The sequence below is a fragment of the Olea europaea genome, unplaced genomic scaffold, assembly GCF_002742605.1.
Source record: "Olea europaea var. sylvestris unplaced genomic scaffold, O_europaea_v1 scaffold608, whole genome shotgun sequence".
Classification (NCBI taxonomy): Eukaryota; Viridiplantae; Streptophyta; class Magnoliopsida; order Lamiales; family Oleaceae; genus Olea; species Olea europaea.
Genome location: NW_019264430.1, coordinates 362,707 through 375,320, shown reverse-complemented (window position 1 = coordinate 375,320; position 12,614 = coordinate 362,707). Strand labels below are relative to the sequence as shown.

The 12,614-nt window shown below is 36.2% G+C and overlaps 2 protein-coding genes across 2 annotated transcripts; one reads left to right on the top strand and one right to left on the bottom strand.

Moving 5' to 3' along the window:
- Positions 1-2,753: 2,753 nt before the first annotated feature.
- Positions 2,754-7,069, bottom strand: LOC111389674 (30S ribosomal protein S1, chloroplastic). The gene is made up of 8 exons (XM_023014613.1): positions 6,648-7,069; positions 6,477-6,563; positions 5,280-5,401; positions 5,064-5,162; positions 4,161-4,442; positions 3,975-4,085; positions 3,646-3,732; positions 2,754-3,005 (listed from the first exon to the last, which is right to left on the bottom strand). Exons 1-8 carry the CDS (start codon positions 6,988-6,990, stop codon positions 2,904-2,906), a joined length of 1,233 nt encoding a protein of 410 aa, XP_022870381.1. The 5' UTR covers positions 6,991-7,069; the 3' UTR covers positions 2,754-2,903.
- Positions 7,070-9,958: 2,889 nt separating this feature from the next.
- Positions 9,959-12,392, top strand: LOC111389679 (stress-response A/B barrel domain-containing protein HS1). The gene is made up of 2 exons (XM_023014619.1): positions 9,959-10,184; positions 11,937-12,392. Exons 1-2 carry the CDS (start codon positions 10,045-10,047, stop codon positions 12,124-12,126), a joined length of 330 nt encoding a protein of 109 aa, XP_022870387.1. The 5' UTR covers positions 9,959-10,044; the 3' UTR covers positions 12,127-12,392.
- The last annotated feature ends 222 nt before the right edge of the window (positions 12,393-12,614 follow it).

The following is a 12,614-nucleotide window of genomic DNA, read 5'->3' as shown; positions in this document are numbered from 1 at the left end:
TCGAGAAATCTTTTATCTTTACTGCTCAAAAATCATAACCTTCTTCAGGGAAAAGAGGAGGTGCAGGCAAAGAAACACTTCTTGTTGCCAAGAAAAATATTTTCTCAAGCTCTTAAGATCATAAAAGCTCTATAACCATGTGAGTTTATGAATGGAGAAGAGTTCTTTTGTAGATACTATTGGAAAGAAAGTGTAGAGAGATATATATTTCATAAAAAAGTTTTTCTTTATACATACGTACGCACTTGATTAGTTTTTCAACCTTTCTTCCTACTACATGATACTTCACATTTTTAACACCATATATTTTTCAAAAAGTACATACAACTTTTGCTTAAACTAAGTTAAAAACATACATTACAAAAGGTCATTGCATCAGTAAAAGTCACTACACTCTATAGCAAAATGTCATTGCATCAACAGATTTTTATTTAGAATCCTTTAATAGCTTGAGTATTTTTCTTGATAAATCTAATAATTCACGTGTCTCAACAATCGAAACTGCTGCTTCCACGAATGAAATGATGATGATGAAGTATCTGAAGTTTTTGGGAAAAACGCTACTACTTTCTCATTAAAATTGGAGAATCTTTTTGATAGAGCTCTTGAGCTTGAATCTCTTGCCGCATCTGCCAAAAACTATGGATTCCGGGCTTCTCAAGGGAAAACAGTGGAAGAACAAGCCAAGGATCTAGAAAAGAGAGAGAGGCCTTGTATCTCCAATGCTGAAAGAAGAGAGCGATCAACAAGATAGTATTGAAGCTGCTCCCATTGACCATGAAAAAGAAGAGGCGGAAGAAAATTGAGGCATTGCAAGTCACCTTGATAAAATTGTTAAAAATTTAGAGCCAAACGGTGCCAAAATTAACCGTGATCAGAGAGGTTGACTGAAGAAGATAAATGAGAAGTATGCAGATCAAGATGAGGAGGAGCGAAGCATCTGAATTGCTTTGTGGGCTATAAGTATTGTTAAGTGATAATTGTTAAAATCCATATCCTCATAGGGTTGTTTTGGCTACTATGTTTGAATTGTATTATTGTAAGATTCTATTAAATACAAATATAACTTGAACTTATTTACTTTGACCCAAAAAAAAGTCTGAAAGACGAGCGATAAAAAAGTTTAATATGCATATAGATATAAGTGATGTTAGAAAGCTCCTTGTCTCCCTATGAATTAAGGTTCTGGTTGTACCAAAAGATAGAGAGAACATGTTCATCAACAACTTGCATAGATACTTGACAAGTAATCTTATTATTGGTGCCTTATAAATTGCTAGTATATTGACCCTACAATATCAACCCTAAATCTTCTTCACCATACTTAACCTCCGAAGTTTCCAAATTAGCAACGATTTCCATAAAAATAGATGGGTGATCTTCATGTGATGTACCTTCGGTCATCTGATGAGAATACAATCACCACTTCAAGTGCAATTTCCTGATCAGACATTTCATCATGCATAGCTACTAATTTCAACCATTATGCAGCGTGTTTTCTCCTTTAAAACGTCCTAAAGAATATTATTCGAAAGATGAAAATGTATCCATGATAGTGCATTTCGATCCTTACGTTGTCTCACCTTGATAGTCCAAGTTGAACGATTTTGTCAATTTTCAACAACGCATCATCTAAATTCATCTGAAAAGCAATGCTATCATCTTTACCTGTTAAAGCGAAAATTTTGTATTGCAATCTATTAGCAGAATATCGTACTTCATAATTGTCATAAAAAAAAAAAAAACCTCGAACTGAGTTGAATGGATCTCGCTCTGATGCCACTTGTTAGGTAAATAAAGGAGTGTGAATAATATGGCAATATGAAAATCAAACAAGAAAACAAGATTTATGCATTAAAATTATACCACGGCCAGAAGAGGAGAGTTTTATTAGTATCAATAATGGAGGATTACAAATTATTGTATACAATGTAAGCTTTTTCTTTCCTAGAGGTTTACTCTTCATATATATAGTGCAAATTGGACTCCTTCAAGTTTCTCCAAGTCCAAAACAATGAGTGAATTACCCAAATAGTTATTGAACTTTGCAAAATGTTTCCACGGGGTCACTGAACTTTAAAAATCACCAAATTCATTACTGAACTTTGCAAAATGTTTTCACTGGATTACTGAACTTTAAAAATCATTCCATTCATCACTAAACTTTGTAAAAGATTTTCACGGAGTCACTAAACCTTTGTTGGGAAACCTTTTGCAAAGTCAGTAATGAATTCGGTGATTTTTAAAGTTTAGTAATCTCGTGAAAATCTTTACAAAGTTCAACGATGAGTTGAACGATTTTTCCCTGCGAAAACCTTTTACAAAGTTCAGTGACCATTTGTGTAATTCGCTCCCAAAACAACTTCCAAACCCCCAACAATACTCTCAAATTGAATTCCAACTCGAATTCACAAATAGACTTCAACTAGAATTCTCAACTAGTCTTTCAAATAGAATTCGGGTCACATCCTAATTCTATCAAGTTTTGTAGATAGCCTATGTTGCCAAGCTTGAGCCCCAAACAGAATATGGATCGCTATCTCAAAACAAGACTACATATATAGTGTCGATGCAGCTAAATCTAGCCAAAAATTGTAGAAATTTTCGTAATCTAACTTGTGACAAGTTCTTGTTGATTAACCATTCTTGTGGTACTGATTTTGTCAGGAGTAGTATTTTCTATAATCTCATTGCCAGAAGCACTCGATTGCATTAAGCATTCCAGTGCTACTAATTTTAACAGAAGACGAACATGAAATACAGACATGAAAGGAAAATTAATAATGTGGGATCAAGATGTTTATGACAAGACTGAGGCTGTAATCTACGGAGCTCAAAGGCTAAAAACCATTTGATTACAATCCTAGTAAGATAAACAATGAAAGCAGGAGCAACTTCTTGAATCATTCTGTAGCTGGGGGGATATCACTTAAATCTAAACCTTCTGCAGGCAAGTCTGAAGTCAGAGGCCCCAAGATCCCATCAGAGTTGAGGGTCAATCCACTCTGCAATAGGAGGGTAGAATAAGATCGGTTTCATAAAGGAACATTAACTAAACAACACACTCTTGTATGCCATTCAAATTAGACTGGTTTAATTTGAATTCATTTTCATAGTAATAGACAAATCCTTATAGTGTCTTTTGTGTTCTGAACAGAAACAACGTTCCAACATATTGATGCTGTGGTACTTCTATAGTCTTGGCTTCCTTCTTAAAAGGAGGATTAGTCCAAATCCATTATTTGTTTTATCTCTTTATTCCTTTAACAACATCAACATCTCATAAGTCATAATGCATGCCCATTTGCATTTTTTGGCAACTCGTGTGTGGACATCAGTTGGAAAGTTCATCAAATGAAAATACCCACTGACACAGGAAAAATGAAAATCCCTACGACTTATGTTGTATTTCTTACCTTTTCCATAAAAATTCAGTGTTTTTAAGGTTAGAAAAAAAAAGAATTTCTAGCAGCTAACGTGGTAAAAAACTCCATGTACTAACTCGCAACCATTTTTCTGGTTTGACTCTCTTACTTTCCTTATCCTTCATTCTGAAGACTGCTGGACTAAGGAAATCTCGAAACACACACACACACACACACACACACAACAAAAAGAAAAAGGAAAAAGAAACTGAAAATTTACCTCGGGTTGGAATCTGAGCATGTCAGCACGAGCCATGGCTTCTGCTTGAGCAATTCTTTGCCTGAATGTCTGAGCCATCTCTTCTGCCTGTCAGGACACATTCAGCCAATTTCATGAATTCACAGTAATATGCAGAGCAAAGCTACAAATCTATTAAGACTGCAAGAAAGTAAGAATTCGTCACCATCATCAAGCTTATTCAATAGCAAGACGAGGGCTGCATTAAGATCCCCATTCTTTGAGATAGAACTAGAACCAAAGCTCAATTAATCTGAGCAGAGAGTATATAACAACAACAAAATGATAATTGATAAGATAAGAATTTTTACCTTCTCAAAGACAAGCTTGGGATTACGAATCATGTCACCAGGAGTGGGCTCTAACTTCTTAGTAGAAAGGCTCACTCGGCCCCTTTCACGATCATGGCTTAGTATCATGACCTACAGAAAGATTTAGTATATAAAGATTAAATTTTTGGAGTGTTAAAATGTTTAGCCAGTAGTGTAAAGAGTCACCTTCAAAGTGTCACCAGGCTGAAGAACAGTAGCAATATCTGAGACGCGATCGTGGCTGATCTGGCTCACATGCAAAAGTCCATTGATTCCACCAATGTCGATGAAGGCGCCATAAGGTTTCAAGCTCTGAACAGTACCAACTACAACTGACCCAATTCCTAGCTGTGCCTGACTATCAGCCATGGCCTTGCGGTTACTGAGGACAAGCCTAGATTGTTCTTCGTCAACCTCGACAAATTTAAGGGGCAGCGCTACATTTAGAAGCTCCTCTGCCGTTGATTTCTGATAAACGTTCAAGAGAACTCTTAATAAGCTATTCATAGTATGAGAGGCATCAAGAATAAGTGAACCTAAATAATTTAGAGTGACCTGACAAGGAAAATATGACATCAGAAAGGGAGAAAAGACCATAAATTTTGAATTTCTATTGCATCAAAATAGTTCTCTTCATCTTCACTACTTTTTATCTTTGAATTACATTCTGTTCACTCCTTGCAAAATAGATTCAATGTTTAAAACCACATGACACTCCGTCACTGAAGGATCCACACATTCTTAAGAGAGTGTTTTAGAAACTTTGACATCTATTGAGAACAAGCATGCTGCCACTATTGTATCATGCATTCACCCTGAAATTCGTATAAGTACAATCAACACATGAACAAATAGCCCAGGGGAAAACTTTTTCTGCAGCAACTTTGGGAAAGAATAATTTATGACAAATTAATTAGTCTGTGTGAAAGTTTAGATTTATAACGGCCACATTTGCAGGAGGAATCGATTGCAACATGGCACATTTCACAACTGCAAGTAATTTATAATGCACTTCCATTGGGAGAAAGAGAACAAGAGAGAAGATAGCTTCATATAAAGATTCATGGGCAAGCTAAACGAAGAACTAACTGTTGATATTTGTGAAAAGGGAACAAATCCACGAAGTCCCTCCACCACTGCCACCACTCCACCTTTATTTGCGCCAGCAACCTGCATCCAAATCCAAAGAAATTTGGGTTAGTATTCAAAATACAAAAATGTTTAAGTAGAAATGAGTATTTAGGCACATTAGATTATAACTGCAGGGCATTCTCAGCGTATGCTATCCTGANAGTGCCAAATCACTGAATTCATCCACACTACAAAAGAAGCTTGCAGAGAAAAATCCTTCCTTCCCTGCAGACTTTTGCATCTGAACTTGTCGTCATTTTTCATCCCCAATAACAATATAAAAAATCTTGTTTGTACTATCCATGGATAAGCAACTTATACGAAAGAACCCACACCAAATAATATAATGTTGTTGTTGACAAAAATTGCTGAAGAATGGAACTCAAGAAGGAAAAAAAACTGAAAGATGATTGTTGTTTCATTTGTGAAAACAGTAGTCACAGATGGTCCATATATTACCCAGCCTCGTGTATTTCAAGAAACAAGGAGGCACATTTCACTTAATTTCGGCCCTCGGCTTCAACCAATATGCCCAACAATACGATCATCTAATAATTTCATAGGCAAATCGAATGCATATTGGAATCATCAAAAGAACATGTCTTCTGTGGAATTTAATTTTAGCCAACATCGAACATATACATAATAAGCACCTAGCCAATTCAAACATCGGAAATTCTAATCCAATTTAAATGACAACTTTTATCAAATTCACCGATCTTTTCGAGATTTTCACAAATTCCTCTTTAGAGCCCAACTTTTACCTGGCCAAAATCTCAGCGAGAAAAAGAATAAGCACAAGCATGTATCACACTTTAGGGCTCAAATTTATGTATCAAAATTTCGGGCTCAAATTCACGCATAAAACTCGCAGTTCAGCTCAACTTGTGAACTACAGCACTCCGCTTTTTTAAGCACAGAGAAGATTAATTTATAACAAAAAGTAAAATAAAACAAAGCATCTAGATGGCATCCTCTCGGTTTGACTTGACTCTTCCCAGCAACTCATTTATAGAAAGCTACAACATTCATGTGTATGATTATACATCTTTCCGATCTCTAAATAAACATAACTAAAATTTATCCTTGGTTCCAAATTCACAAAATGATACATAATTCCATCCCAATCCATCAGCCAAAACCACAAGAAAGGCTCATGTATCAAGTAATTAAAAGCCACACATTTCTCATGATGGTTTCATATCAGAGAAGAAGTCAATCGTCTATTCTTTTGAGCTGTTTTGCTAAAGTAAAATTTCGAAGCGCTCCTAAGCTTACCCAAACTTGAAACAATTCAAACTTGATGTAGAAAAACCAAAAACAGAAAAATTTCAAGATTAGACACAGCCATAACCCATCTAAAGTACATACAATGATCAGAAAAAATCTTATTCGAGCAAAACCAATCAAAGACAAACTTGTTTATGCACACCATTATAATATATATACAGGAACAAACTATACACACGAAATATACTTAAAGCTCATTAATTTATCCCTTCAAAAGATTCATTTTTTATAATATTCTCTCATAATTCATTCAAATACCTGTAGGTATATAATTTGAAAAATATAAAATTCTCACCCGGGTTCCTATTTCAGAGTTGAAGTCATACTTCTCAAGAGCGGAATGGAAGTCTTCAATGGTAAATGCAACACCTTCCATGGGGGCCGTTTGACACCTCTCATAGGCCTCCTCGAACATATCTTTGAGCTTCGCTCTCTCCCTCGTCTGTGCATTTGTGATGGGCACTGCAGCAGCTGACACCGCAATTCTCTTTCTTGGCAGCACTGTGCAGTGACGATTCTTGGAAGTTTTTTTGGGGAGCGTAGTTGAGATTGGCGGGCTTTTTAACCCACCAAATTGCTGTGCAAAAGATGACATCTTTCAATCAATATTCACAAAAACACTATTTGAGAGTAGAGTAGCGGAGAGATGTGTGCTTTCAAGATTGGATTTTCGGAGAGATAAGATGAGGGGAGTGAAAGAGGAAGAAAGGTGGGCCCCATTTTAAAACTTGGGCTGGGCTTACTGAGAAATGGGCCTAAATAATTAATTTGAAAGGAAATGAAGTGGAAATTACACAAAATCCTAAGTTAAAAATCCACATTTCTAAAAGCAGGCTAATGTTTTAACATTTCGAAAATCAGAATTCTTTCAATCTATTAATATTCCAAACCCTAATTTGATTCGAATTTCATTTTCTCTCTCTTCGTGCACTTGTCTTCTCTCTCAAAATCACAGGCGACGGAGGATGGAAGAGCTGCTTCTCTCTCTTCGTTCCCCATGTATTCCCTCTCAAAATCGTCGATGATGGAGGAATTGCTCGGGTCCACGCTGCTGGAATGGAGGCTGTTGAGCGTCATTGCAACGTCACTGACTGATGCTGCTGCGAACGGTGGCGCCGGGACGATGCTGTTAGTCGACGCTGCCATTCGTGGTGGTGTTGCGACTGCCATTGCAGTATCTGTGTGTGCGTGGGTGTGTTGTGTGTGCCGCGACGATAGTTGTTGCAGTTGATTTTTTATTTTTTTATTGTTGGATGTGGTGCATGCGGTGACGGCGTAGTGGATAGTGATGGTGGTTTTGGATCTATTTTGCGGTGATGTCATCAAGATCTGGGATCTGCTGCAGCGACGACGAAATCAGCGGTGATTTGGGAGATGAAATCAGATTGGGCTGTTGTGGCGGCAAGATGGTTGTGGCGGTGGCTGTGGTATGATTTTGGTGATGTTTGGGTGGTGTGGTTGTGATGTTGGCAGCGGTGGTGGAGATGTTGGCGGACCTCGACGGATTTGGTGTTTTATGTGGTGGCAGTCGTCGGGTGGGATGGGACTGAATGCTAGTGACTAATTATTTGGTGGACTGTGATTAATAATTGAATATGTGATCTGAAAATTGTGACTGTGACTAAAAATTGATTAAGGGATCAAAAAATTAATTGCGACCTGAAAATTGTGACCGTGACTTCCGATTGTGACTGACTAAAATTTAATTGTGACAAATTAATCCAATAATTTGTAATGAGTAAATGAGTTGTAATAAAAATTTTGAATTTGTGACCTATAAAATTTTTGAAATTATGATAGAAAAATATTTTGTGACCTATAAAATTTTTGATTTGTGATTGAAAAATAAGTTGCGACCAATAATTTGATAAGACTAAAAATTAATCCGTAACTGATTTATTAGATAACTGTGACAAAAAATTGTGACATAAATATATTTAATTAATAAAATACATATTTAACAAGTTAATTTATAAATAAATTTTAAAAAATCTGATTTTTGAAACTTTAAACCATTTTTCTTAATTTTGAAAAATGGTATACTTATCCTCTTAGGAATGAATTTTTCCCGGAAATTAAACCTAAGTACACGTTTAAAGATCACAATTCTAAAGTCAGGTATTAAATTTATCGATCATAAATTAGGTATCAACAAAACCATAATTGTAGTCTCTCTCAACTCTTTTCTCTCTTTCCTACTCTTGTATTGTCATAATTGGAGCTCTGACAACAAGGCCACGCACAATAATGTTTAGATCGAGGTGGTCACTTATGAGTCTAGGGTTTGGTGTTATTTAGATTGGTGTTCAGATTGCTGTTGCTGCTCAAAACGACCCATCTTGAATCGAAATGGTTGTTTATCGATCTGGGGTTATTCCAATTTATTTATTTATTTTTAATTGTTAGTGTTATGGAAATAGGGGTGGTGGAATGTTGGTGGTGGTTTGTGGGTGATGATGGTGGCGATTGTTCAAGTGGTAATAACTGTAGTGGTTTCTGGCGGTGGTCTTGTTATTGCAGGCAATGGTGTTGGTGTTGGGTTTAGTGGATGTGGGACGATGCGCTTGAAGTGGTGGTTGGAAGTGATTTTTGTGGAGGTTTGGCGCTCGATTTTGTGGTGGTTTTTGTGATGTTTTGGCATTAGTGATTTTGGAGCTGTGTAGGTCCCAACCTGTTGAGTTTCTATAACCAAATATCTTGAATATGTGACCTATTAAAGTGTAGGGGGTCATATGTCAAAGTGTATATATCACAGATTACAGATTTAAGAGATTCGGTCACAGGCCATTGGATAAAGTCACAGATTTAAGAGATTTGTTTACTTGTCATTGGATCAAGTCAAGTCACATGTAAAGGGGCACATGTCAAAGTACATAAATTACAGGGCATGGATTCAAGAGATCTATTTTATAGGCCATTGAATCAAGATGTAGGTTACATGTCAAGTGCACGAGTCACGAGATTTGGTAACAGACCTTTAGCTCAAGTCACTTGTCACAAATTCAAGAGATTTTGTCATAGGCCATTAAATCTGGTCGCATGCCATTGATTTCTCTAATCTTAATTTTCAAATTGGTCACAAATTTAATTAATTGGCAATGAGAATTCAAGTTAGTTGCTCCAATAAGTACTCACCAAGAGCTGTTTTTCAATTTTAAAAAATCATTTTAAATTATACCAGTACTGCTAAGTCCCAATCATCGACTAACTCAATTGAAGCTGAGCAATGATCAGCTCATTGCTAAAGAAGTCGATGATAGCATGGAGGTTGGACGATGTTAATGGCAGGTGGATGCCAATGAGTGGGGTGAGGACAGTTGGCATGAGTTTGGATAGATTAATTTAATATGATAATATTCTTATTTAAGATTAAATTAAATTAAATTAAAACCTACTTTTGCATTTTGAAATTTAATCTGGGAATTGATTTGCAGCCTGTTTGGGCGGAATTTTTTTTACCTCCAAAAACTTGATTTTTTGACAATTATTTTATTATTTCAATTTTAATTTTTGACTTTTTTCTTCGTAAATGGACTCCACTTTTTTTCTAATGATCAAAAAATCAATTCTCATTTTTTTTCCTTTAATTTGATTGGAGAAAATAAAGTTGATTTCATACGGAAAACACACAGGCGCTGCAGAGAAGGGGATGGAGGAAGGCACAGGAATAGTGAAGCACATACTGCTGGGAAAGTTTAAAGATGGCCTATCTGAGGAGCAGGTTGAAGAATACATTAAGGGATATGCTAGCCTCGTCAATCTTGTTCCTTCCATGAAGGCTTTCAGATGGTACTTTCACCAAACCCCAATTTCTATTTTCAGTTTCACTGAGTTTTGATTTTAATCTAATTTCTACCCAGTTCTATCAATATTCTCTTCTGAAATTCTGTTGTTAATTGTAATCTGGCTTGTAAATTCGCTTCTTTTTAATGGGTTAATTTAATGATGTCTTTAAGATCTTTACTTTCCGGATCTGGGGTTTTAACTAGTTATTTATGCTAGATTCTGCAATGCTTATGCTAGATTCTATTTTAATTCTGGGATCTTGGCTAACCACTATCAACATTAACTTTGGGATTTTTTGTATATAACGACCACCATCATGATTCCATACACGTAAGCAAGAAGAAAAGGTTGGAGCTTTATCAACTCATATTAATAGTTCAATCCGAAATTTCAAAACGAAGAATTAGAGCTTATAAACCTAGAGACGAGATGCATATTCAGCAACATGATTAAATTTAAACGGTAAAAGATGAGAACAAATTCTAGTTTGCTTTGGGTTAATGAATGTAGATCTGATAATATCCTGGGAGGGCTTTGTTTGATTAATTATCACAGACGAGAGCAATACATTCCTCCATTAATATAGTGTCTATGTTCATCTTTTCTTCCTTTTGCAAATTATTTCTTTGGTGGGTTCTTCCATTCTTAGTAATGTGGTCCATTATGGTGATTCAGTGTTGGTGGTTTTTGCATGCTGAACCTTTGGCGGTTTGCCATTGCACAAGATTTGCATGCTGAACCTTTGGCAGTTTGCCATTGCACAAGAGTGGAAGGATTTCTTCGTAAGTAAAAAAAGTTGTGCTCATTTAGCAGTTGACTATATGGTACAAAATGCTCGGTTTTTTCATAACATGGGTTTGCCTATTTCTGAAACAGAAGGTAACTGGACATTTTCCTCTAACAAGAGAGGGCATTGTGCTTTTTAACTGTATTATTTTATTGATTGCCCAGAAAACTGGTATATACCCGAGTGGTGGTTGTAATAACAAGAAAAAAAAGGACTTGTGGAATGAATGAATTTCAATCTGTTTTTTTATATTGGAAAGCACACAAGGAAAATGAATACAAAACAATGTTTAGGCTTCTGAGAGGTTCAATTTCCTCCCTCACAACAATCTCTCAATTTTTTGGTGCCCAATAGAATTCCCCCCCAACCCCCCTTTTATTTGATGCCTAAATTAATCCAGAAGCTTCATTAAAAACCCTCACCCCCTTTTGGCTAGCAGCTCTGTTTCTTCCTTTGTCTAGCATATGTGAAGCGAATTGGTGGCTTATCAGAAATTTTGTTGTGGATTTTACTCTTTTTCTCGTTTTGGATATGGCTGTGTCTACCAAGACATTATAGCAAGATTGTGTAACTGGATTCTAGAAGACTGGCCATAGACTCTTGGTTTCATGCTTAATCTAGTGGCAGTAGTGTGGCAATATTTGGTGTTTGTGCTGCTGATCTTGAGATGCTTTTGGTGGTGTCCAGAGCCTTATGGTGCCTGTATATGGTAGTGTTCTGAGAGTGGTACTGGCTGCACGTCGTGGCAGTGGTTTTCCTATGTGGTTGTGCCAGTTTCTATTTTCAATGTCATTAGGTTATGCATAAATTATCATTTATTTTTATTTTTATTTTTATTTTTTGTCTGCAAGTGAATGAGCGATCAACCATTGCAACTTGCAATTATTATATGCAATGAATAATCAATATTGTCAAGGACCTCAAGGTCCAAACTTATAACTCTCATCTGGTTTTGGTTGTTATGATAGGGGTAAGGATGTGAGCATTGAGAACATGCATCAAGGTTTTACTCATGTCTTTGAGTCAACCTTTGAAAGTACAGAAGGCATTGCCGAGTATCTTACTCATCCGGACCACGTTAAATTTGCAAATATGTTACTTCCTCAACTGGAGAAAGTCATTGTTGTTGACTACAAACCCACTGCAGTCCAGCTCTAAATCAATGTGGTCATGACATTGTCTCTAGTTTTTTTGTGTTCCTGTTTCTGAATAAAAGTTTACCCCTGCAATTCCAACCAATTGGGATACTTTCTCATTTAATTGTTGGACCTGTCTTGTAAGCTTGTAGCTCTGTAATGTGTCAGTGATCTGAATCTCTTGATGCTAATTGCGCAGAATTATAGTCCACATTCTTCACCTTGTATAAATCGTCCCCAGAGTTTGAAAACTATAATTTAGCTAAAACAAGAAAAATTCTTAGCTGATGTTCGATTGTCGGCTAAATTTAGTCTATGCAATCACTTGAGTTATTCCTGATGCAATGATGAACTAGTTAAGAGTGTTTGTCTTGCTCTGTGCGGATAATAAGTATGTTTGGCTGGCTTAGATTATGAGTTAATCACTTCCCAAACATGCACAAAAAATAGTAATGGGAATATACAAATTTGCACCTAAATCTCTCAGAATGTAAAACTTGGCTGTGTGTG

Bases quoted from the DNA above. Each gene is read 5' to 3' on its own strand.
- LOC111389679 (XM_023014619.1), top strand. From the start codon at position 10,045: ATGGAGGAAGGCACAGGAATAGTGAAGCACATACTGCTGGGAAAGTTT. The intron at 10,185-11,936 runs GTACTTTCACCA...TTGTTATGATAG, and splicing joins TCCATGAAGGCTTTCAGATG to GGGTAAGGATGTGAGCATTG.
- LOC111389674 (XM_023014613.1), bottom strand. From the start codon at position 6,990: ATGTCATCTTTTGCACAGCAATTTGGTGGGTTAAAAAGCCCGCCAATC. The intron at 3,733-3,974 runs GTAAAAATTCTT...GTGTCCTGACAG, and splicing joins CCAAGCTTGTCTTTGAGAAG to GCAGAAGAGATGGCTCAGAC. The intron at 3,006-3,645 runs GTAAATTTTCAG...CTCCTATTGCAG, and splicing joins TGCTCAGATTCCAACCCGAG to AGTGGATTGACCCTCAACTC.